Source organism: Rhinolophus sinicus, linkage group LG04 (genome assembly GCF_036562045.2).
Source record: "Rhinolophus sinicus isolate RSC01 linkage group LG04, ASM3656204v1, whole genome shotgun sequence".
Lineage (NCBI taxonomy): Eukaryota > Metazoa > Chordata > Mammalia > Chiroptera > Rhinolophidae > Rhinolophus > Rhinolophus sinicus.
In genome coordinates, this window is record NC_133754.1 from 66,619,108 (window position 1) to 66,645,880 (window position 26,773).

Here is a 26,773-nt window from a genome sequence, read left to right on the forward strand (position 1 = left end):
CTATCAGACCAATTACGCCCTGTTCTTTTTATTAATCCAACTACCTCAAAGGGCTTGTCCTGGATTTACTTTAGGATAATCTACTGCTCTTTGTCCTCCTTGCCTAAGCAATGAAATGTGTCCTTCCACATTGGTAGTATATCTGGATTACACTTCAAGAAAGAGACCCCTTTCCAAGGGCTCTCTGTGGGTATACACGGCCAGATGGGCTGAAGCTGGGCCATGAGTCCAGGTACAATTCCCTGCTCCATTGCCTAATTTAACATTCTTCCAGTAAGCATTAGGTTTCTATATATCTTGTATCCCCTTCTAGTCTTTAACTCCTTGAATTAAAAAAGAAAAAAAGAAAACACTGTATAATTTTGTTCCTAAACCAGATGTTCCATAAAATACAATGAAACTTTATCCTGCTTTGAAAGTTTTAGTGACGGGAATACATGTCCACATCTAGCCTAGAATGTCTCTAGAGGTTTATCTTTGACTTCAAGCCTATGTAATTTCTCCTCTGATAATATTTTGTAACAAGCTCAGGTCTCCGAGTATTATAATGAATCCATTTGGCCACAATAGAGAAACCCATTATCATCCCTCGTTACCCATCTTTGGTCTAGAATAAAAGGATTTTAATAATATTTCCTAGAGACTAGGCCACTTCCTAAAATAGTTTATCATTGGCTTCATTTTTATTCATGTGAACAAACTTTAGGCCTCAAATTCACACCCACTCATTACTAAGCCAGATTTCTCTGGTGAAACCTACAAAGTGGTTAAGATAAAGATGTATCTGCCTCAACAACAAAAAGAGGAAAACCTCATTTCTGTCCCCCAAATCCAGAAGGCCTAGAAAAGCAACTAGGAGATGGTCTTGGTGGACCCCATTCCACTTATCGGTGAAGGCAACAAGAAAACTGGTTCTCCAGAAGTACCATCAGCTATAGTTAATTATAGTGACAATTACAAAGGAAACACCCCAACTCAAGGTCACAACACATTTGGGGTGGACTGCCCCCCAAATAACAGGCTTAAATTGTGGCAATTACAAGACTGGGCTTTGGAGCCTGACTGCCTGCATTCAAATCTACCTCCTTTGTTGATCTTGAGCACGTTCTTTAACCTTTCTGTGCCTCAGTATCTCCGGCTATGAACTGGAAGTGATAACAGTCCATACATAACAGGGTTGACTGTAAAAAAAAAAAAGAGAGACCTCTTCTTCTCAATAGTTAATGTCTGGCATATGATAAACATTCATCAGCTATGGAGCTGCTTCCTAAACATGACCTGATAGGCATTTCTTCTCCTTTGGACTTTCTGGAAAGGTGCTTTTATCACTTGTGAAAGAGAAAGATGAGATTCATTCTCGGCTCTGAGACTCCCCCACCGGAGCGCAGAAGCAGCAGGATCCAGAGCCGCCACCTGAGCTGGTGCAGTGTAATTTCAGCGAGTTCTTTTATTCCACCGGGTTTCATCTCCTCCACGGGGAGCTGGTGCGTGTCCTCTTTCTCTCGCCTGCTTCTGTTGATTCATAGTCTCAGTAGCTCTTACGGGGACTGGCTGGTAACTGCAGAGACTGGATCCACTTTGTAGGAGAATTAGGGAGAAGTACTTCAGACGTATCTGGGTCTCCATTTGACTTGACCATCCACTCCAGCTAAATTTATTTCTTTTCCACTAAAGCATACTTTTTATTAGCCAGCCACCCCCTGTGTATATAACCATGCCCTAGAAGAATCTGCTTTGTATAGGATGACTATAAAGTCTTGACAGAGGCTTTGAAGAAGCTATAAACTCAATCTTTAACATGTCAACAGAATCAGAGTCAAACAGAGTTTATTTTCCAAAGGGTTGAGAGGGCAGGATTATTTGAACTTCTGTCACTATGTTCTCAAACTGTCCTGAAAAGGATGATTGAAAGACCTGGGTTCTGACAATGTCAGGAAGGGGATGTCCCCACTTGAAGCATGGTCAGTTACCCATTAAAGCAGTATTTTACAGTGACACTTTGAAATAGATAATATTATATGGAAAGAAACAGGCCAGAGTGCAGATGGTATTCTTTAGTTCAGGAATCCTGACATTAACATTTTTACTCCAAGGACTTGGAAGATAAACAGGGGTCAACTGTTCTGATAGGGGAAAAGCCATCTCTCGGAATCTTTCCCACACAAGCACCAAATGTGGTGGGTGCTGCCAACAGTCCCTTTCACTGTATCCTTATGCCTCCTCTCATGTCTCGTTGTTGGACAATGAATGTATCCAAAAGCATTTCCCTCCTGCCCCTCCCCCTTTCCCTTTCCAAGGGGAAAAAGGTAGCAGCTGCACGACCATCTTTTACTCCTGCTACCTGCTGAATAGAAACACTCAAACAGATGGCCCTCACAATGAAAACTCAAAAGGAAGTAATCCCAAGGCAATAGTTTTCATTTAGTTCAGTTTTTGACCCTGAGAAGATCTCTGGGTAAAAGGGGGCAAAACTACAAAACAAGTTTTCATGGTCCACATCTGCTCCATGTTGACCCATGACATTCTAGTCTGATGTCTGTCACTCCACTGGACACCAGAGAAAACTCAGAATTTTGGTGGCTAGCTTCACTTTTTTGGGAAATCAACAGAGATTCTGCCACAGCCAAGTACTTCCCTGTAGTTATCCAAAGCCTTATGGCTTCACAGCACAAATGTCAGAGATTAAAGTGACAACCTTAAGAAATGTAAGCTATAAACCATGCTCTGTCAATGTGAACATGTAAATAATTTCTAAGTTAGGCAGTTCAGCTACTAAGTCCAGATCATGGGCTTAAATCGGCTAGATTGGCATTGAGGAAAAAAGAAAACTAAATAATAAAACTAACAAAAGAAATCACAACCCTATTCTTAGCCCTAGTCTATATTACTAAATCAAGTCAGTCTAGAAAATATACACCTTTGGTCACATAGTATATCTGATGAAAAAGCAAGGGTGTTAATTGTCAATTACAACTACAAACATCACTTAAATCTCTGTTCCTAGTGACGACAAATTGCGCATATCACTTTCATTCATAAAGGCCACCCGTGTGCTCATACTGCTTATGCAAAGTACAAAACTCAAGACTGAACTGGGAAGGAATGAGTGTCTACTTACTAGTTATATATCCAATAGTTAATTCGTAGATGACTATACAAGTCCTTTAAAGATAAAAGAGTTACTGGTGTTACTGAGACTGGAGTTTCAAGTATGGTGTTGGCACTTCCAGGAAAGGACTAATTACACATAATTACACACTAATCTTCTAATTATTGAAAATAAGGTGACTGACCTGCTTTTGTATCCAATACATATTAGGCACATGCCAGGCAAAATAAGGCTGTGTGTGTGTGTGTGTGTGTGTGTGTGTGAGAATACTTTATGAACTCTGAGATATGTTGAATGTTTAACACTGGGCAATATAAAGTCTTAGAATTATAAAACCAAGTATTTTTGTATCTATGTAGAAAAGCATATGAAGAATAAATTCTACTTGTGAGGTAGGCAGGTTAACAAAATGCATTTAACATACTCTTTTTAGCTTCTTTTAGCTTTTTGTGTTTATTAGGTCACTTGAGGACCCATTTAACTTTCTGTATATGTTTTAAGGATCATTTTGCCAAGTTTACATTGAGTCTTTATTAGTGGCTGGTGTAGACAAAAAAAAGGTGAGGGTTGGGGAGGAGAGGAAAAACAGTGCTGATATAAACAGACTCTACAATTGAAAAAAGACAGTTGCCTAAACTTTCCAAAACCATTTTGAAAAAGACTTCCATTTAAAGATCAGACACAGCCCACAATAAGCCTCCAAGTATATTTTTACAGCCCTGTTTCTGCTTTCCAGCTCTTCAGCATCAAAAGCCCCTCCTCCCAACAGAAGCCAGTGGAAACTCCCACTCTTGTGTATGCATAACCAAGTTTAGGTAATCTTAATGTTAAATCTTAATTATTCTGAAAGTTAGTCTTAAGTTAAATACCAAAAGGAAGTTAAAAAACGTTCATTCTAGTTATTGATTTTTAATCTGCCTAATAGGATAATGCCAATTCTTTAGAAAGAAAAGGCTGCATTACATTTAAAAAGTTAAAAATATTTCTACAAGTCAATGGCTTTATACCCTCACCTTTACTGAGTATAAAAATGAGTGCCATCTACACCAATAAATTACTAATTTGGTCCTCAAGGTCATTTATTAACATCACTACAGATAAATCAATCCATCGGTGGGAAATCTGTTCTCTGATGAATGCACTAAAAATACAGAAATAAGGAAAGAGGGTAGAGCATTTGCTCCTTAAACCTGTTTTTAAAAAACTCTAGCACAGACCATCAAATGGTTTGCAACCTCTTTCCAAACAAGAATTTGGAGCTTAGGCACAAGTTAGTTGCAAAGAATGTAAACAGTGAAGTCTAAACTTTGGAAGTTCACTACAAAGTACTTCCTGTGCTTCACAAGGAGCCAAAATAAAGTGAGTCAAAACGGATCTCACCTCTGAGCAACTTAAATCAGCACTCTTGTTTCACTCCAATGCACGACCTCTAGGCCCCTGGTGATCTGACAGTGCTGAGGCTGAATTTCCTCCTCTCTACAGAAAAGCCTGTTTAGACAATAAATCCTGAGGAAACTCACTGGCTGATAAACAAAACACTTTTATTAAGAATAAATGTAGGGGTATTTGGTTTTAACTAGATTCAACCGGAACCTGAAATGGAGAAAGACATGTGCATGATAGTTTGGTAGAATAAAAGGGAGATGCAGGTGTGGTGGTGGGCTTACAGTATTTTAAAGGCTTGAGAATATTAAGGGCATTTGTAATTTTGTTTCCCAAAAAAGTTCCAAGGAAGGACTGATGAATCAATATTAAGGATATTTGTAATTTTGTTTCCCCAAAAAGTTCGAAGGAAGGACTGATGAATCAATTCACCATTGATTATGATACAAATCAGTGTTCATACAAATCAATGTTCGGAAGTACTCTGAACCCAGTGGAATTGGGATTCTGCATATATATTTATATACATATTTGTATATTTTATATATATAAAACATCTGTAGAAAGTGGAAATTAGGAATAAAAATCCCTTTGCAAAAGCCATCATCACCATCCATTTGCAGAATTTTTACCATATATTGAATGCTAATAGCTTTAAAAATACCTGTCTCATTAATTTGATCCTCTTACCATTTGAGATAGGTATTATCCACAGGAGGAAAACTGAGGCTCAGAGAAGAGCCTCAAATCAGTAAGTGGTAGAACCTGGATTTGAACCTGGTCAGCCTGACTCTAGCACCTTCATTACTCTCCCTTTGACTAGAAAGCCCCCCAGACATGATAATTAGTTATCAAGAAGACACTTTCCTTGCTCTCTCCTTAGCCTCAATTTAGAGACTTAGTACCTTTTCACAGGTACAAACACACTAACAACATTTAATGTTATACACAAATACATAAAACCACCCTAATACATCAAAGACACAGTACATTTTTAACATCAGTGAATTAAAATTAATTTTTAGAACTGTTTTTAAGTATGTTTTTAGAATTTGGTGACCACCACTACAGATAAACCAAGAAGACACTCTGAAGTGTTAGAAAACTCAGTATCGCTCTACTCGTTACCCGGGACATATCTTAGCCTAACAGGCTTTCCTCCATTAGTTTTGTCACTCATTTATTTAGCATTCTAAGATGTGTAAACAGCCAGATTCTCTTTCATAACATTCTGGTTGTTTGCTTTTCTCATTGAGGTGTATCCATGACCTGTAACCTTAAATAGTCATTTCTGTCTTCTATTCAACGTTCCTTTATTTGCATATTACACTGGCTTTATAACTGAGTACCAAAAATCTATGAAAAAATAATACTTTAATAGTGTGAATTCTAATTTTAAAATTAACTGCCCTCACAATGGCTAGAAAACAAAACTCATATCCTCTTATGCACTGTCCAGGTTATACAACGTACTTAATTTTTCAAAATGTTCTCTATTGAAAGTTATCACTATATTTTTAGAAGAGAAATTTTAGTCTTAAAGATATATTTCATGTTTTTTCTATAAATATAAGACACTTCATTATTTTTAAGATTCTAGATTTAGATTAGTCAAATCATGTTAACTAATTGTTTTATTTCTTATTCCTCCTTTTCCCATATTTACAATGCATTAGATATATATTTTTTATATTTTAGTAGTATATTTACTCTATTTCTTTTCCCCTACTTATTTTTACATATTAAAAAATCCTTGACTATTTGTGGTTCTCTCATTTAAAATTTGTTTAATGTTTCCATGTAATATTTATTAAATGTCTATTAAAACAAGAAAAGTTTACATTTAATTATAAAGAAAGAAAATACCTCCTATTGTATATACTTATAAGGAAATAGAAGTGTAATCACTGACATGTCCTCTCAAAATACCCTACTCCACTTAAAGGGGGTCAAATCCCACCTCCACTCCCCAAGACTTTAAAATGTTCTAATGCATCCCAGTCACAGAGTAAGACAGTTTCAGCTTTGTGGACCAAAAGCTCAAATCCATGTAGAATTATCAGAAACATTAAGCCAATGTGGGAGAGAGCTCTGTAATCCCTAGTCATTATGATGGTATAATCATTCACTAAAAAGTAAGAGTGATTTTACAACAAAGACAGTGATTTTAAAGAGCCAAAATGTGCCACACTGTAGAATAATCAGTGGAGAGGGGAGATCTTTGGTTTTAAAAACTTGCTTGGCTTCCTAGTGAAAGAAATCCTAGCTAATAACTGATTCTTTGCACTTTATGTTTCAGAAACACGAACAACATTTTCAACTTTCATTTACAATAAGGGCAAACAGATTCTCAGCATTTCTGAAATACCTGAAGAACTATGGAGAAAGGGCAAGGTCAATGAGATAGAATTTTCAAATGGGAATCTAGATAGGTTTAAACAAGCAGATCCTCAAAAAAGGCCACAATGCAGTCTGAGGACAGTTTCACATGTAATATTTGATGAACTATTTTACCTAGAGAAGAACTGGGTGAACTTGAGATTTCCATGTACACATGTTGTCACTGGAATATACACCAGTTTATGTGTGAGAACCTGTGGTCCTTCCCACCCATTTCCTTGGAAAGGATGATGCTAACATTTCTGGCTACTTTTCCTTCTCCAACCTCCCTTAGGGCTTTTTACTAGCATTGTATCTTAGCTTTTCTGTGTGATGCTTAATAGATTTAAATAACCTACTTTTCTTCAGCCAAGGACTCTAATTGGGAATTTAGCAAATTTCTCACATTCACCTTCATTGTTTTTTTTTCTTTTTTTTTCAGAACAACGTTTAAATTATGTGCTGCACCATTCCTAGGGATGTTTGATAACAATTCAAAAATGTAGGACCACCATAAAGAGAGCAGAGCACAGGAAGGGTGAAAAGGAAAAGAGCAAAAAAAAATTTTAAAGCCTATTATTTCAGACTTCAAGGGGACTAGCTGGATTGAGCCGTTTGTCGAGCCCAAAAGTACATGCAAGCATTGAGAAAAAGAGCCCAATAACCCTGCATCACGGCAGCTCTGTATTAGCCAGGCACCATCCCCAACCCAATGACATCAAATGGCTGCCTTAAAACTCTGCAAGTCAATAGTAAGCAGTTATAAACAGATTTAACAGATAAACACTAGATCGGACTCATGATCTCATCTGGCAGCCCTAAATATTTCCCATCCAAAGGTCCCAGCTGGGATCAACCGAATTGGGCCTCTTCAACCACTCTGAGCAATAGACTAAGAGAAATTTAGGGAGAAATTTTTAAAACTGATAAGAAACATATTGACATGGTGCCTGGTGAGGGGAGAGCTGAGATAGGCCATCTGGTTGCTTGTGTTTGTGAAAAGTTTTGTTTAGTGGAAATACTTCACCTAACTCACAAGCTGTATAAATATTAAGATCAGAAGTCCTAACTTGCACAACCTGTCAGGAAAACCTGTGATACAGGAAATGGAGACTGTCGTCCAGACTTCTGCCAAACCGAAGCCAAAATGTCTTTGTGTGGCCAGTGCCTGTCTCAATAGCCCTGGTGCCCCTCTGTACTCAAGAGTTTGTACCAGCACTTTACGGCTGTATCTTTTGACTAAGAAAGTATATTAATGAAATAGGTTCAGATTTAGAGCATTTCCAAGTGTTCTTGCTTGGGGGTTTCCCTTTAACACTTTTGGAAGTGAATAATATCCCTATTTCACAGACAAGGAACCTGGTATAGGAGTAGTAAATTAATTATACCCAACTATTCAGAAACTCAGTAGTCAGAGAGCCTAAGCTATGCAACAAGCTGAAATTATGTACAAGGCTGGAATCTTTGTGACATAAATAACTGTAGTGTCTACTTCAATGCCAGGAATTTATGGAGATGGAAAAAACTAAGTTTTCCTGATAATATCAGTATTTTTTTCTTCAGTCTGCGACCCTATCAAGTACCTTTTCAACAAATTAATATTTCTTACAAATTAGTATTTTCCTAAAAATTCTTTTACCACACAGTTGAATCAATAAATTTTTTCAATAATCAAGAAATAATTTAATACTATATATCCTCAATTCTTCTTCCTTTTCCACTTATTATTAACGCTCCTTTGCACTAGAAGTCTGAATGACTACCACTTTTTGCTCCTCAAAACCAAAACTGCTTTCATCTCTTTAAAATACCTTTCCTTCATGTCTTGTTTTATATTCCTGTATAAACATGCAAGTCTTATTAAAAGAATCACCCAGTGACTGGGTTGGATTTTCTCCTCCCTTCTTTTATTAACAGATAAACTATTTAAGGGTAGCACAGTTTCATTAATTACAACTGCCATCACAAAAAAGAAATGTTACTAATCCCTGTTAAAAGAAACATTTTAAGTCATGTGGGATTCCAAAAGAACCCAAATCTACTACTGAAATCAGGCAAAAATACCAATGATTACTTCACATATACTAGGTTGGTTATAATTCAAAGAAACAAAATAACAAGTGTTGGCGAGGATATGGGAAAACTGGAAAGAAACCGTCATAACATTGCTGATGTGAATGTAAAATGGTTTAGCTACTACAGAAAGGCTTGGAGGTTCCTAAAAGGCTAAAAATACAATTACCATATGACTCAGCAATTCCACTCCTAAGTATATACCTAAAGGAATTGAAAAGAAATTGTTCCTACTGAAATATTTGTACCCTAATGTTCACTGAAACATTATTCTCAATAGCCAAAAGGTATTTTGACTATTTTGAGAACTGTGAGTAACTAAACCCAAGTGTCCATCAACAAATGGATGAATAAACCAAATCTGGTATATCCATACAAGGGAATATTACTGAGCCCAAGGAGAAACGATATTCTGATACGTGCTACCATATGAATGAATCTTGAAAATATTACGCTAAGTGAAAGAAGCCAGACACAAAAGGACAAATATTTCAATAACTAGAATAGACAAATTAATAGACAAAGAAATTAGCGGTTACCAGGAGCTAGAGTGGAGGAGAAATGGGAATGTACTGCTCAATAGTTGCAGAGTTTCTGTTTCAGGTGATGAAAAAATTTTGGGAATAGTGGGATGGCTGCACAACATGGTAAATGTAATTAATGCCACTGAATGGTAAACTTAAAACATCATTAAAATAGCAACTTTTGTTATATATACTACAATTAAAATATCAAAATCACTGAATTTTACACTTTAAATGGGTGACTTGTATGGCATGTGAGTTATATCTCAATACAGCTATATAAAAAAAGAACCCAATGGACTTGGGGGTGCAACGATAATTAGAGATCACTTAGATAAATGAGTCTAGTTTGAGAGTAAAGCAAATTACTGTGCTAGCCTAAGCAATGTTTACTGTGAAAGCAGTTTGCATGACATACTTTGATAACATCAGACTCTCTAGTTCTACTGTAATAATTTATAATAGAGCCTATGATAAAACCAACCTTAATAACAATTATTTAAAATCAGGGATGGAGGGATGTCACACAAAAATGTATACTCAAGAGTCCAAACACAGCCTTTTAAAGTACTTCAGATGAGCGATGCTCAAACATAAGGGTAAGACAATGCCTGTGGAGGAACTGTACACAAGCAAGGAGTACGACCAGTCTGTTGATCTGAAATATTAACTACAAATCACGCTTATTTATTAAGACACAATTTCAGCTAGGCAACACTGGCAATATCGGGGTCTTCACAGTTGGTTGGAGCAGCCAGAGATGGCCTACTCCCACTACTACTCAGGGTCTTAAACCTCAGCCCCATCCTGCTTCCTGTGTTTCTTCTTAACATTTCCACAGATCAAGTTTGTACTAACCAGGCTAACTCTCAGCATCAATGTATTTGATTTACATTCCCAAATTATAGATAAGTCCTAAATATAATCTGATACTTTAGGTTATCAGCTCCCCCTTCCATTAGCATGGAAAATGGAAAACTGCCGGTACAGAAATTATAAATGTGTGTGGAGGGTGAAGGATAGGTCAGATATTTTGCTGTCAGTTAAAGAATGAATGGGGTTTCTAATCATGTGGATTAATGGGAACATAGATAACCTGAAGGGAAGTCTGGGTTAGGGTTATTTTTAGCTTAATTTGGGACTTTTTGTTATAAAAACAAAATATACTATATTTATTTAGAAGATATGAGTAACTCTCCGATAAAAGTTCAATGTTACCACTTAATTCAATCTGAGCTTTTCCATAAAATTATCAAATTGACTAAACCATGATCTAAAAATGGAAGAAAATAAATGGATTTAAAAAAATCAGACATTTTGGGAAAAGACTAGTAATACTAGTAACTGAACCAGATAGTAATCAAGACAGAGAAATAACAAGAGAAGCTCCAAACATGGAGAAGTGGTTCATACATGATGAACTATTTTATATACAGGGACTTACGGAATTGAGGTTTAAGATTCTCAATAATAGAATCAATCAAAACATTATAACATGGAACTTTCCCCCCAAAGGAATGTGAGGGAAAGCTTTTAAGAGAAGCCTGGACAAATGACATGCGAGGAGAAAATTTTGTAATAGCTGTGAGTATCATATGTTTTTAATTCACAAATTAGAAAAGATGACCCTGAAAAAGAGCATAATATGTCAGGTCATAGAGAAGATATGTCAGCTTCATGATTAAGTATATTATCCTGAATGGGCCCATTTTCCCTTGCTCTTGGTCACATATGAAACTTTATCATGGGCATTTGTCCTGGACATTGTGAATTAAACAGTCTGTCATTGCCACCAGGACTAAGATACAAGAGGCTCACTTCTATTTGTAGCACTAACCCTACACTTCCTGAACTGAGTCATCCATCCTCTCTAGGTCGCAGTTCCCTGAAACATAACAATAGAACAGTTTCTAAGGTGTAAAGACCTCTAATACTTCATATATAAAAGTTAAACATACTGGAAAAGAGATCAACCAGGAGCGCAATAAATACCCTATACTCACAAGTCAGCCTCTGAGCAGAAGAAAACTCAGGTTCAATATGCCACAGGTAAATACTAAGAGTTACCCTTAGGTCCACAGAATAGAATTAGGCCTGTTTCACTTGGAGTTCTTCCCAAGTTATGAACAACAGAATTAATGTTGCTAATGGAAGGCTTGCTGCCAGTGAAAAAGAAGGAAGAGCTAAGTACAAGAAGAACCTAAACTCGACCTCAGGACAGGAAAGCACATGATCTGGGGCCATCTGGCATAGGATGGGCTTAAAGGCCTCTATCCCTGTGATAGCACAGCTCAATTCCTGATGGTAGAACCCGCAGGCACTAAGAAAAATGGAAATGATATTACTACACTCTGCTTAATAAGGCAAGGAAACACAGCTCTCACAATCACCAGTTAATAACCTGGACCATAAGGGAATGTTGCTTTTGTCAGATGAGAGCGGTCACCATAAAAGCCTACTATTCTTCAGACAGAGGGTCAGTGACATCTTTACACCCACAGCAAAGATAAAATAAGGCAATGGAGAGCCCCATCTGTGAACAAGCTTCAATTGCTGTTACTTCCTTTAGAAAAACAATGAAAAGGACCTGGTGAAAAACTTCATCTCACGTAACTTTGGATGACCCAGAATGTTTCTGCATTTAGAAAGATGCCAACTGGTTAGAATGAAAGAGAACACTGCCTAAATAGAAATTGTAGTTTTATTTTCGAGTTTCAAATTTTTTTTTGATAAACTTCTGGTTGTATCTATGTAACGCAAAAATCAAAATAATTTTTATATTAAAATAACCAATTATACATTTTGCTTCAGTGTATACCATTGGCACTCAATAAATAATTGGTTTACATTTTGTTCTGTGGGAGAGGAACAGAGTGAGTAAGGAATTATTCTGACCAGGTCATTTATCCAAATTCAGAAAAATTCTGAGGTATTTGAGCTCCTAGATTCCTAAGACGCTCCTGTATGTTTTCATGAAAAACCAACAATAACAAGCAAACTATTTCTTCTGAAGAGTGTATGCATTTTTATTCAAAGCCAAAAAAACCTCTCAAGATTGTGTCAGAATGACACCACTATGTTGAGTACAGACCCCTTGGAGGCCCTTCCACTGGCCACCAAATCCTCAGCATACAGGGCACCCAGGCAGGAGAGGAGCAACTGCAGGGGTACCTGTAGGTTCCAAAGCAACACAAAGGCCAGTGACAGGTTCACAGAGCTCACACAATGATACCCAGATTGCAACCAGGCAAGTGGCCAGTTGCCTTTCCAGAAGCCCCCATAAATACTTTGAGCCACATTCATCAATCCTCATTCACAGCCACTTCGGCCAACTGCCTGGAGCACGATGGATGGAGCCAGATTTTTCACTGAGACCCCTCACCTGAGGATCAGCCCTCAGCATCTGGAACTAAATTAAATCAGCTTCCTTCCACCTTCTCTCAACTTGGTTGTTTTGTTTTTCAACATACCAAAGGGGAAAAATATTTACTAAAGTAAAGCTGGTAAAAGTCTCACAACATATGGCAGACAAGATGCTGAAAACCAAATACAGCTATCTCTATTCAATTACAGTTTACTATCATTTATTATATCACAATGCAAAATGTCTTTTAGGAAAGCCACATATGCAAGTTTTTAATCAATCAGAATGAAGACTATGTATGACCTGTTTAAAAAACAAAAAGCCACATACCTAAAATAAAAACCACATGAAATAAGGAAAGCCAAGATTTTGATCTCTTCTTGGCTTAGGCTTAGCCATTGAGAGTATGATGGCCAAACTAAGTTGTATAGCACCATGGGATATGATTGGGCTGAATTAAAAAATAAGACCATCATCATCAGATATTTTGAGCACTATAGTAAAAGCCAGAGAAGAGCAAAGTGTTACTTAATAGTTTGCACATCTGACTACAATTCTAGGAAAAATCTCTTTAGAGGCCTAAATTGATGACTCCCTCCCTGTTAGATTGAGAAGTCATATTCCTTCCTTTTGAGGTTCTAATACTTCCCACCAATTCGTAAGGAACCCCCCAATGATTACATCGTTAGTACTCACATTCAGAGCATTCTTTGCAGCTTCTGCTTCTGAGCGACTGTCAAAACTGACAAAACCTACGGGCTGAGGAAAGAAAAATATGAAGGGAAAAATAATCAGGGGATATTTTTCTGGGTCAAAGGTGATGAAGAGCTAAGATAAAGAAATGACCAGAGGCACTGGGTAGAAATAAGAAAGTCAGGCCTGAAGAATCATGACTCAGTGGTTTAGCCAAATTTCTAACATGAATCAAAGGGATTGTGAGGGTGGTTCTTCAAGGGCATAGCTGGAGATTTAGAGAACCATAAAAATAATCTAGAAGGGGTTGGAAGGTGAGCAGCAGTGAACAAGGGAATAGAGGAAAACTTGGGTCGAGAGGCTCTACTTTCCTAAATCAAATTCACTGTACCTCAGTCTGTTCACCTTTTTAAATGGAAGGAGAACAAAATCACCTTTCAGTACACTGTAAGTGCAAGGAATACAATGACACAGTGCTAAAAGCCCTGAACTCTCACTGCATGATCAAAATTATAAAATGAACATTTCCATCGCAAATCCCAAGGGATGCCTTTAAAAAGTCCTGTGTTTAATTAGGTGTGTAAACCATACTGTTCCAACTAAAGAGAGAGGGGTCGTAATCCCTTTGGACTCTGTATCTTTCAGTCCACCAGAAGGATGCTTGCAATATAGCTTATTACTGATGAATCAGAGAACACCTTACTGAGGGACTAAAAGTGATTAGGAGGTGAGCTGCCAAGTATTCAGCAGTAGGAAGAAAGAAAAAAAAAGAATATAGCTGAAAATGTTCAAGAAGCTTGCCGACTACCAGGCAAAGGTGATTACCACCCTCAATTAGGGGGTCTGAGAGACATGATTCTTCACCACCAGATACTCATACCAATTGTGAAAGTTTGCTTGTTTAACATTAAACAAACCAAAAATAAAAAAACAGGAAAGAATTGTGAATAAAAATGAATTTGTATGTAACTAATAATTACTTTTGAATATACAGATAAATCCCAATATAACTATGCTGGATGTATTAGTTTTGCCTCCAGTGGGGACAGTTCAGTCATCCTAGCAGGAGACTACAGAATTATAAATCATTTTCCTGGGCTAATTTCTGACCCATGAAACCCTTAATTTTAAAACAACAACGGCAAAATAAAACCCTAATGGGAATAAAGAACGTTAAGCTACAGTAACATTCCTAAAGGCAGTCAATTCAAACTTATTGTAGAAGTGATCATTTATATGCAAGTTTAAAATTCTTACCTGCTTAGATGTGAGCTTTATAAGAGAACCCTCATAGCCCTAAAAATAAAGAACCAAATTTAGACAAAAAATAAGTAGTAGGAAAAAAAGCAATTATAAAAGCATCTTGCTGAAGTAAAAACGAGTCCTTTATGACTACTGACTACCTCTTTTCACAAATGCCTCAAATTAACTGGAAAAGCAAATTACACACACATGCACGCACTCTCTCACACACACACACAGGCACACCCATGCATGTGTGTATATATATCTATGTTTGCAAACTTGGGGCCTAAAGGAAATCAAGCCCTGGAATTCATGCATGTTTATCTGTTTCTTTTTCTTATTTTTTTTTCATGAAATTATGCAATAGTAGGAAAATGGGTGTCTCTACAGCAGATATCTTTTTTATAGAACAAGGAGAGGGACGAGGGTAAATTAATAAGATATGAAGGTCAGAGTATGCAATAACTTGGTCGTGTATTTGCTATAAAATAACAACAATGAAACATTAAGAATGCACCAGGTAGAACTTGTTAATCAAAATTTCAAAACTGCCAGGAAAGGTTAAGCAGGCAGTGATGCTAAATCTTGTTGAGTTCTTTTGCTTATTTATTAAATCAGCCAGTTTTCATGTTGGTATTCCGAATGGGACATGCAAAAAGTCACTGTTGGGTTTTTATTGCAGCTCATCCTCAAGGAAGACAGAAACACTGTTTTCATTCCCTCCCCTCACCCCTCCCTGGCTCCTGAGGATAAGGATAACAAAGTGTGTTTATTTCTGAAAGTAATCAATGGCTGTGGCTTGCACTGATGGGTGACACAAGAGGGGGGAAAAACACCACTTGACAGGATTGACCACCACACATATCAGTGCAGAGACAGATTTGCAGACTAGAGTCAACCTCCAGGGACTTTAATTAAAAGATGGTTGTTAGGAATGTAGCAGAGTCCTGACTTCAGCATAGCGTTTCTGGGCAGGATGTTGAGATTGATTCATTCTCATATCTTCCCAGCAGAGAACTCATGACCAATTAGCTACTGTAAACATTTCACCTCAAAGACCTTGAGCTCTTCTGGCCAAAGAGGTGGTGATTCACAGCCCTTCCTCTTTCCTTTTCAAGGCGCTTTCTCTGAAAAACCTGGAGGCTTAAACCTGAAGGCCTCAGTGGCAAAGGACAAATGGGTATTTCACTCAAGTACAACACCACTAGTAGGAATAAATTGTACTCTCAAGTCACAGGAAGAGAAGCAGTATTACACAGTAATTCAGAACAGGGACAGCAGTCAGACTGCTTGGGTTCAAATACCGGCCCTGCCATTTATTATGTGTGTGAACTTGAGCAACATTTATTCAACTGCTTCAAGTTTCATTTTCCTCATTTGAAAAAATGAGGCCAACCACTTTAAAGGATTGTGATGAGAATTAAATGAGATAATTCATATAAAGGCTTGCTGGCTGAATCTCTTTCTCTGTATACATATATAAACATAACAGTATGTTGTCCATTAAGGTGGTCAATTACTTAAAAAGTCCTCATCCTACAAAAGGGACAGAGAGTAAAAATTGCAACCCTGTGGAAGAAACTCAGGAAATTCTGTGACGTTGGCACTCTCCATCCACAACACCTTTTTCTTTCCCATTTCTTCTCAGCTAACCTCATACATAACCTTTCTGTTTCCCTCTCTATCGTCATCAGTATTGTTTCGTTAAGGGGATGGCTGTCAGAATGGAATTAGGTCCATTACTACATAGTACCTCCTTGGCATATAAGCTCGACTCTGTTTTATCTTTGTTGGTTTTAACTGGCTGCCTCCTAAGGCTCCCCTTTCCTTTCCTACCTAGCTGTTTTCAGCTGTCACATCCTATTTCCTCTCCCTAAGAAGCTAGATACTGTTCTCAACCTGTCTTGCCTGTGTGGCTGGAGTCCTGCTTCAACAGAGATGGATCTTTGGTCAGAAATCAAGATGGTCCATCACCTAATCATAAGTGTGACCCTGGCCTGGCATGACTGCTGACATGTCCTCAACGACCAGCTCAGACACAGTCCTGGAATTTATCATGGCTTCTAGGTACACTCCTTGAGTGCCAAAGTCTCCAACCAGCAATTTGCCCAGTCTCAGCCTTCTCCTATCCTCCACAGGCTAACCTGCAAGGTTTCTCCATGGTTATTTCGGCTTGAGTCCAATTTCCTGTTAAGTTTTCAATCCCAGCAACATTAAGTATCTCTAAAATAGTTCTATCTTGATAGTCACACGCCATTAAATAGTTCCCTAAGCACCAGGAAAGCGTCCCCTCAACTCATACCAAGCAATACTTTAAAATTTTGTTTTACTTTATTTGAAACTCAGGACATTTTTTTTTCCTATGGAAAAAAATAGTGGTGTTAGGTTCCTAGTCTAATTCACAAAAGCCTATTTAACTTATTGTGTCTCCGAAGAATACTATTAACAGAACTATTTCAACTAATAAAGAATCTCCTAGGGATAGGGCTTGACTTTATTATTGCATTTGAAATATCAATACATAATCAGTAATTCTGGTGATCTGTACTCAGAAGAACACCCCCAGCTGGCAGAGGATAGACGGGGGTACACTAAAGCTGCTCATGTCCATATCGGTAAGAGAAGAGATTTCTCTAGATTAGCTGTTAGGAAGACAAAAGGCAACTTCAGTCTTTCCCAAGTGAGAGTGCACTTAGAATTGAGTTGTTAAATCTCCTTTACTCATTAACCTTTTTAAAATATCACTTTATAGGATACTTTCTCAAATATTTCATTTCTTCCTCCAAAGAGCCCCCATGAAGCTTATACACATACTTTTTGTTTAGTTTTACAATTTCTGAAAAGGTACCTTAAATGGTCTGAAAAGCAGATAGAGCTCCCGAGGTTTGATATCCAGAGGGAGACCACTGACAAATAGGGTCCGGACCTGGAAAATAAACATGAGAAGTCATCAGAGGAGTAGAATCCAGAGAATAGCTTTCACTTGAAATTTCAAAACCGCATTTCTTCAAATATTCCACGAGTCCCACCTATTTTACATTCTTTCAATGACACAATGAGTTCTCTAATGCTAAGATGCCATTGAGCCAACTCTTCTCTGTGAATCATTCAAAGTGAACTGCCTCAAGCTGCTTTAAATTCACAAACTGACTTTCTTCCCAACTAGTCACTGCCTGGTTCTAAAAATGTGAGGCGGGGAGAAGGTCCACATAATTGTTAACTTAAGAAAAAAACTGTCACGAGGACAGTAAATCTACCCATGCTTCTGCTCTAATCAAAAGAACATAGAATGAGGCTCAAAAAAATATCAAAACAATGTTTTCTCCTACCTATCTTGTCACTGCTTCCCTCACCAGCATTCATAGTTACAGTAATTTTGATAAATGTGAACATTTATCAAACAATTCAAACGCCTAAATAGTAGCTCGAATGCATAGCTCTAGGTCTTATTTTTGGGGAAACAGCATATAAACAGCCCTAGTATCATGCATGCCTTATTTTATTGTTTGTTTATGTTCAAATTTTAGACAGCTTTGAGGTACAATTGATATATAAAACTGTATATCTTGTTTATAATTTGGTAAATTTTGACATATGTATAACCTGTGAAACCATAAACAAACAAGATAATGTCCACATCCATCACCTCCAAAAGGTTCCTCATGCGCTCTTGGTCTTCCTCTCACCCTGTCCTACCATCGTCAGGCCTAGGCAATCACTGATTTGCCTGCTGTCACTATAGCTCAGTGTACATGTTCTAAAGTTTATATAAACTGGAGGCATAAAGTGTGTATCCTTTTTGTCTGACTTCTTTCATTTAAGCATAATTATATTGAAATTCAATCACATTGTTGCATGTATCAAGTCTATTTCTTTTTATTACTGAGTAGTATTCTGTTATATGGATAAGTAGCAGTTCGTTTATCTATCCATTTTTATTTTTTTAAGTAAAGTTTATTGGGGTGATAATTGTTAGTAAAGTCACATAGATTTCAGGTGTATGATTCCATATTACATCATCTATATATCACACGATGTGTCACCACCCAGAGTCAGTTCTCTTTCTTTCCATCACCATATATTTGATCCCTTTTACCCTCATCTACCACCCCCTTCCCCCCTTACCCTCTGGTAACCACTAAACTATTGTCTGTGTCCATGAGTTTTTGTTTCTTCATTTGTTTGTCTTGTTCTTTAGTTGTTTTCAGTTTTATATACCACATATCAGTGAAATCATATGGTTCTCAACTTTTTCTGATTTATTTCACTTAGCATAATAATCTCAAGATCCATCCATGTTGTCGCAAATAGTACTATTTCATCTTTTCTTATAGCACAATAGTACTCCATATCCATTCACTTCTTGATAGGACATTGGGATTATTTCTAGTTTGGGGCTTTTACAAATAAAATGGCTATGAACACTTACGTATCAATTTGTACAAGCTTTTGTATTGACATGTTTTCTTTCTTCTTGGATAAATAACTAGGAGTGGAATAACTGGATAATATGGTAGGTACATGCTTTACTTTTTAGAAAACTACCTTTTCAATTCCTTGTTTTATGGCCCAGAACATGATAAATGTCCTCTGTGTCCTTCAAACAAATGTATATTCTGTTGCTGTTGGGTGTTTTATAAACATCAATTAGGTCAAGTTTGTTGTTTAATATATCTTTTGCTTCTTCCCCAACTTTGCCAATGATAAAGACTCTTTCCAAGGAACTTTATCAAAGCTGTTAAGGCTGACTCACTGACAACTGCCAAAGGGAACCCAGCTATCCAGTGTTCCTTCCCTGCCATCCACAACCATCTACCCATAGTCCAGAAAGTGAACACCCATCTGTTCTCCTCAGCTGCTCTGGCCAGGACACCCTGGGCAGAGAGGGAATCCTCGCTCCCATTAGTTCAGATTTTGTTGAGTGTCCATTATATGTCTGGTTCTATGCCAGGTACTCACTGGATTATAGAGATTTCCACGGAAATAACATGAAGCAGATCCTATGTTTTAAACACTGGAGTACCATTTGTTCAGCAAGGAAGCCAAGCTATATGATAGGTGTCAATTAGTATTTGGGGAATTAACTTAGGAAATAAAACTACCATTTGTAGTACTGTTCTAAAGAAAAAGGCTTTACGAACTTGCAAGTCAAACAATTTAGCAACAACACCCACTAGAAATCTGGGAATTATCAACAAGATTACTTGATATATAAATTAAAGTTCATCTATATCCATAAAATGTAATATTAAGCAACCAATAAAAATGATGCTCAAGGAAAAAGTACATATAGTTTAGTTTCATTCTGTAAAACAGCCAACACACATGTATTAAAAAATGCCTTGTAGGATATATATATACCCAAATGTTTAAATTTATATGGTTTAGCTCTGAGTGGTAGAATATAAGTGATTTTCATTTTTTTTAGCTTATTTGTATTTTCTTTCTATAATAAGTATGTATTAGATACTGTAAGTTTATTTTGTTGGGTTGAGAATTATCTAATTTATTATTACTTTGCTTTCTTGAGGAAACTATAAATAATACCAATATTTATAACAAAAAATTGTCAAGTTTATGGAGAAAACTTTTCTATGTAAATGTTTCAGAATTCAAAGAAAGAGATTCTTATCTTAGTGTCTCAACAGGAAAGAGTCATACACGGGGGGAGAAAAAAGAGCTGTTAGGTCTACGTTTGCCACTTGCCCAGAGATGACAAGAGGCTCAAAGCAACTCTGCTTTGTTCATTAAATTAGAGGCAACTAAGATGTCTGACATTTTATTTACATATGAACACAACTTACATTTCCTAGAATCTATTGAAACCCAACATTGTCTCAGAAACCTGCCAGGATGTGTCAGTTCTCGCTGAACAGATATTGTCTCCTCTGACAGAACAGATACAATGACTAGGAGAAATATTCTTAAATACTTACATTATGAAATTACGAGTACAACTAAAGGTCACTTAAATCCAAGTGCTGGGAATCCATGTGCTTTGAATCCCTTCTAGACTTCCTCAGACTTGTAGACTTCATTAAGCAGTTTAAAAAGAAATCATGTATATAATGAATGGAAAAAGCTCTTCCTAGATATGTAACTCACACATGTCTATGAATTCTAGGTGACTGGGACCTAGAACCATGGGGATATTTGAAAACATTTTAGCTTCCCTACTCTTCCCACCACCACACTTTCTATCTGAGCCATTAAATAACAAAGCACTTCTGGGTTTTGTCTTTGCTATGTCTGTGGAAATCACAAAGTTAAGACACAATTCTTTTTTTCTTTCTCTCTCTCTTTTTTTTTTAGTTTCAGGTGTACAAAACAATGTAATAGTTAGACATTTATCATTTATATCTTTCACAAAGTGGAAACATAACCCCCCCCCCAATCTACTACCCCTCTGATATCTCATACAACCTTTATATTTCCACTGTTTCTATTCCTAAGACACAATTCTTGACTGCAGGGAGCTTACTGTCAGTGAAGGAAACAAAATATGCAAATGACCTTCTGTGACAACAGAAAGCTTAGCTCATTCACAAAATAACCAATTGGAACCCAAACAGTGAGATAAAAATTTAAGAAACATGTAAATCCATGATCAAATGCTCAGAAAAAAAAGTCCCTCCCTCCCCCAATAGCAAATAAAACACCCAAATGAACTTTGTGGCAGGTCAGTCATTATCCAGGGCAACTCTTAATTTACCAGCAGCGTCTGAGGACACAGATGTGCCTGGCATTCTGCCTCTGGCATCACAGATGTTTACTGCAGCAGACACATGGGGAAACACATTTCTTAGTCAAGGACACAACATGCCTCATAGAAGTTCAAGACATGAAGCTGCTGACAGCTCTGTCCCAAAGGAACTCTAATGGACTCTGTGGATGCATCTCCAACTTCATTTTCACCCCAATAGGACTGAAAGAATAAATGCTAGGAGAAATCATCCTGTGCCGAATGCTAAGAGCAAGAGCCTTCTTGGCTCAGCTATCACCATGTTTCCCCGAAAGTAAGACCGAGCCGGACCATCAGCTCTAATGCGTCTTTTGGAGCAAAAATTAATATAAGACCCAGTAGTTTATTATATTATATTATATTATATTATATTATATTATATTATATTATACCCGGTCTTATGTTAAAATAAGACCAGATCTTACATTAATTTTTGCTCCAAAAGACGCATTAGAGCTGATGGTCCGGCTCGGTCTTATTTTCGGGGAAACACGGTATGTACCATTCCTGCAGAGGCCACAGTTACATTTTGGATAAAACTAACCATGTGTTCTGAAATGGCACTGCCAGCTCCCACTAGGAAAGACAAGCCACATTTCAGTGACTGACTTCTAATTTAATAAACTCTCTGCAAGTAAAGTCATTGTGTCAGTCTTGAGCTTTCTTGGATAGAAAGGCCAAAACAGCCCTTGAAATGGAAAAGTCCAACCTTTAATGAAGAACAGGCATTATCTTGTAAGTACTCTAAACATTAAAATAAAAACCACCAGATAAATGCTTGTTAATTTCAGTGCACAGCAGAGAGTAATCATGCACACTTTTCAGTAAATAGCCACATCTGGTAAACACTGTAGTGTTCAAAGACTATAGGCATTTTCTCTGTATGTTTTAAATGTTTATTAAAAGGTCTTAGGGACAATCGTCTAGCTGCTCTAAAATGATCTCTTGAGGTCCTCTTACATTTATAGGACGAGGAGAAGCAATTTCTTATTTTCTAATGACTCATGAGTAACTGTGTATAGTCAGTCATTTGAAACATTCTAATAACTAAAACCCGTGGGGGTGCTTCTGTGACCATCTATCCTCTGCAAGCTTTCTCTCCATCTACCCACATTTTTAAACATACAAAAGTAGGCTCCAAAAGAAGCTTTCAAATGTGCTGTATGTTTAAATCATTCTTTTGGAGTAACCATTCTTTGAAACACATAAGTGGATTCACAGAGAAGAACTTTTAAAGGATGTTTTAAAATTTGAAGGCTTTTTTTTTTTTTGCAGTGAGCAGCACAGTCCTAGGCACGGAGTGCATACTCTATAAATAGCTCTTGAATTATGTTAGAAATCTACAGAATGACATTGTGTATTCATGGGAGACAGTGAGAGTTTGCTTGTCGGCACCTCTGGTAACTACGTGGTGAACACACTTTCCAGTCACAATCATATGCATACAGTTAGCACAACATCAAATGATAACCACTCATATATGACAAAAAGACAAAAGACATTAACACTGTAAGAGATAGAAATTTAGAAGAAGAAAAAGAGAAATGAGACAAAAACAACCAGAATCAAGGGAGAAAAATGATAAAAAGAAAAACAAACTGAAATTGCAACGGACTACAAAAAATTCAGGACTCTACATCCATTAACAAAGAGCGATCAATAAACGGATACTAGGAAAATCGCTCACATGTCAACTGATGATGACTGAAACATACTTATGTATAAATAAGTCCAATTCCAACAAATTTATGTAAATGAATAATAATTCAGAGTTTTTAAAAAAGATGCCCAAACTCACCAGCACGCACATTTAAAATGGTGAGGAGATATCTATATCTACTGACATAGAACAAGGTTTTCGATTATTAAATAAAAAAGCAAACACCAGAAATTACTCAAAATCCAAGCTTAATTCTTTCAGTGTTTTTGTAAGTTAGTACATGCTCAAGTAAAAAATTAAAAAAAAGAAAAGTGTTGAAAGAATATATACCAAATTCCCTATATGTTAATAGTGGGAAGTTCCATATGTGTTAATAGTGTGAAGGGGAAGTGGGATTTATAGAGCTTACATTTTATATATTTGTATACTTTGGCATTTAAATATTTATGAGCATAAGCTATTTATTTATAAAAAGAGAATAAACACAAGCTCAAATGTATTCTCCTTTCTTTGAAAATACAAACCTTGGGTCCTGCCTATCCACTTTTGTCCTTAGAAATTCTCATTTTCCTGCCTATCCTTGCTCTACAGGGACAAGCTTGACCTAGTAGAGATACACATTCATATATTTGCTTCACATTTCAATTCTGACTACAAGTCAATGTTTCTTCGTACTTACTTTAAAAATAAAATCTAACCCAAGGGGGCACCAGTGCCTCTAAGACAAGGCCCTAGGAGCAGGACCATCTGGTTACAGTCAAAAGGGTGTTCTTGCTTTGGGACCACCCTGCTTTCCAAGGACATATGGATCACTCCCTCTCTAACAACTAAGGGAGTACCAACTCGTAAGATAGGAAGGTGGGGCGGGGGTTCCAGAGCTGTGGAAGTTTTACACTCGGGCTAAATTATTTTTCTTTTAAAATAAAGTATAAATGGATTTAGTTCTTTGCTTATTCTATAAGCACCAACTGAAACACCATATTGCAAAAACTGAATCCTACTGAGGATTGCTGGTCATCTCGCTTCCAAAGGCGGCTCTGTTGGCCTATGATCTCCCATTCATGTATTGCCACCATGGAAATGGATTTCCACAATCATTAAAATGGACTGCCAGGTGTTTCATTCTGGTTGCAACTCAGTAAAATCTGATCGGCCTTTGGTCAAGTTCCAGTTTCTGTTGGCACTGGCTTCAAGATGAGGCAGATGGTCCGGTTCCTTTTCCTGACAATGGATACCTACTGGACTTAAAGACTCACTCCTTTCCTAGCCCCGGGGAGGTTATGTTTGAGTTCAAGAGTCCAGGTTGCTACAAACACCAAGGACTGACTAACCACAGGATAAAAAGGGTCACTGCACTGACTCCAGTTTTAAATTGATAATTGCTCTTTCCTTACTAAAGGAAAATGTCACATAATTATCCACAATGCACGTCTCCCTAGTTTTAAGGGACCCACTAGTGTTTGCCCTGACTGATATTCAGTTGGTTGACCCTATCTGTAGAATAACCAAATGTAGTATATCTTTATTTAGGGCCATGGAAGCCAGTGCCCTTTGTCAAGGCGATCAGCAAGTTTCCAGTAGTATCAGGAAAAGAAGGAAGACTCACGGGAGCACATATAGAAGGAGGAGGAACGTGGCATTCCATAAAGTCATATATGCAGGGCTCAGAACATGCACAAGGAATGGGGACAAGTTAGCAATAGATCCACCATGTGACTACGTTTGTTGTTTGAGGAGCCTATCACAGCCCAACCCGACGTCAACTGATAATCAGATGATCTCATAATCTTATTTCGATAGGACTTCTTAAGACCAAAGTCCCACCTTGCATCTGTTATACGCTAGTCTAAAAGGATAAAAGACAAATTGAGAATTTTTATGGTTTGAAAACTGCCCAAGTATAGGCAGGGGAGGTGTCTGTACGTGTAAGCACTTAACCCCATTATTAAGAAATGTCCTTAGTGTAGTGCTGTCAGACACAAAGGGAGGTGGGTACCAGAGGCAAATCAGGAATTTAGGGTTTGAATTGTCCTAGATAAGAAACCAGATATTTAAGTGCCTGCATGTAAGAACTTAATCTCATTATTAGTAAATTCACTGAGTGCTGTCAAACACAATATATGGCTGTCAGATCCTTAGAGTTCAATAAAAAGTTCCTTATAAAGACAGAAAGCTTTACCCCTTAACTCTGTTCCTGCTCTTACCCCACCATGGCTTCCCTTAGTCAACTTTCCAATGGCTTATTCTGTTTCCCTGGTTAGCCCAAGGAATCCTACTCTTCATTCAATTACATGGCTTACATTGCTAAAACATGAAAATTTAAAGACGGATACATTAATCCAGTGTATTATAAACAGAACTTTGCATTCTTGTGCCCTAACATGCACTTGCCCTTAGGATTTTAATCCTATAAAATGTCAAAAAGATCACCTGGGCTACCCACAATACAGACTTTTCCATGGCCTAACAAAATGAAATATAAGCAGAACATATGAAAAAATATTAAAAGAAAGTATCTTTCTTTCTCCTTCTGCATAGTTTGAGTAATTGTTATTTAACAAAGCAGATCTGTTCAAACAAGTCATTCCATCCATAAATATTCAGATATGGATGAGTATGAAGAAGAAATAAAGCCATTGTGACCTTTTAATATGCATTTAAGAGATTAAGTATTCAAAGCAGTAAAGCATACGTAGTTTAAAAAAAAAAATTCATGTTGAGCCTGGTTGCTGGGATTTAAATCCTGTTTCTGCAACTCACTAGCTATGCACCTTGGACAAGACACTTAACCTCTCCTGATTCAGAAGTTTTCTCATCTGGAAAATAGAGACAATAAAGGTACCCACTTGTGGCAGTTTTAAAACATGTCCACGAATTCTTTGTTACTCTTCCCTTCACAAGGTGGAACTTAATTTCCTTCCCCTTTAGCGTGGGTTCCACTTAGTGACTTACTTCAAATGAACAGAATATGGCAGAAATGAGTGTGTGTGACTTCTAACACTAGCTCAAAAAGACACTGTGGCTTCCTCAGTAGAAGAAGCTTCACTTGGATCACTCGCTCTGGGGAAGCCAGATACCATGTCTTGATGATAAGAAGCTCCTTGGGGAGGTCCACGTGCTAGGGGACTGAGGTTTGGGGCCAAAGCCTGTGAGTCAGTCATCTTAGCAGCAGACGTCCCAGTCTCAGTCAAGTCTTCAGATGACTTGTAGCCCCAGCTCAAAATGTCTTACCTGCATCCTCATTAGAGACCCTGAGCTATTAGGTTGGTGTAGAAGTAATTGCGATTTAAAAGTTTAAAATAATTGCAAAAACCGCTATTACTTTTGCACTAACCTAATAGATCCACTTGGCTAAGCCAGCTCCTAAATTCTTGACCTTTAGAAACTATCAAATAATAAATGTTTGCTGTTTAAGCTGCTAAATTTGGGGGTAATTTCTTACACAGAGTTGTCACAAGGATTAAATAAGGCCGGTCCTCAACGTCCTTCACTGCGCCTCTCTTTCTCCCTTAAGATGCCATGAGCAAGTCCCCTTCTGGCCAGCAACCCGCTCCTGCTCCTCATGCATTCTCCTGGACTCCTTTCCTCCTTCATAGCCCTC

The 26,773-nt window shown here is 37.4% G+C and overlaps 1 protein-coding gene across 7 annotated transcripts in view; it reads right to left on the minus strand.

Moving 5' to 3' along the window:
• RBPMS (RNA binding protein, mRNA processing factor) overlaps positions 1 to 26,773 on the minus strand; it is a 157,860-nt gene that overhangs the window by 71,755 nt on the left and 59,332 nt on the right. For all 7 annotated transcript variants that reach the window (XR_012495529.1, XR_012495528.1, XM_074329694.1 and 4 more), the window contains exons 2-4: positions 17,619 to 17,696; positions 14,783 to 14,821; positions 13,529 to 13,591 (exon numbers count right to left, since the gene is read on the minus strand). Coding sequence is in view for 5 of the 7 variants with exons in the window: in XM_074329694.1 (XP_074185795.1) it covers positions 13,529 to 13,591; positions 14,783 to 14,821; positions 17,619 to 17,696 (180 nt within the window). In the remaining 2 variants the exon portion in view is untranslated. The remainder of the gene's footprint in view (positions 1 to 13,528; positions 13,592 to 14,782; positions 14,822 to 17,618; positions 17,697 to 26,773) is intronic.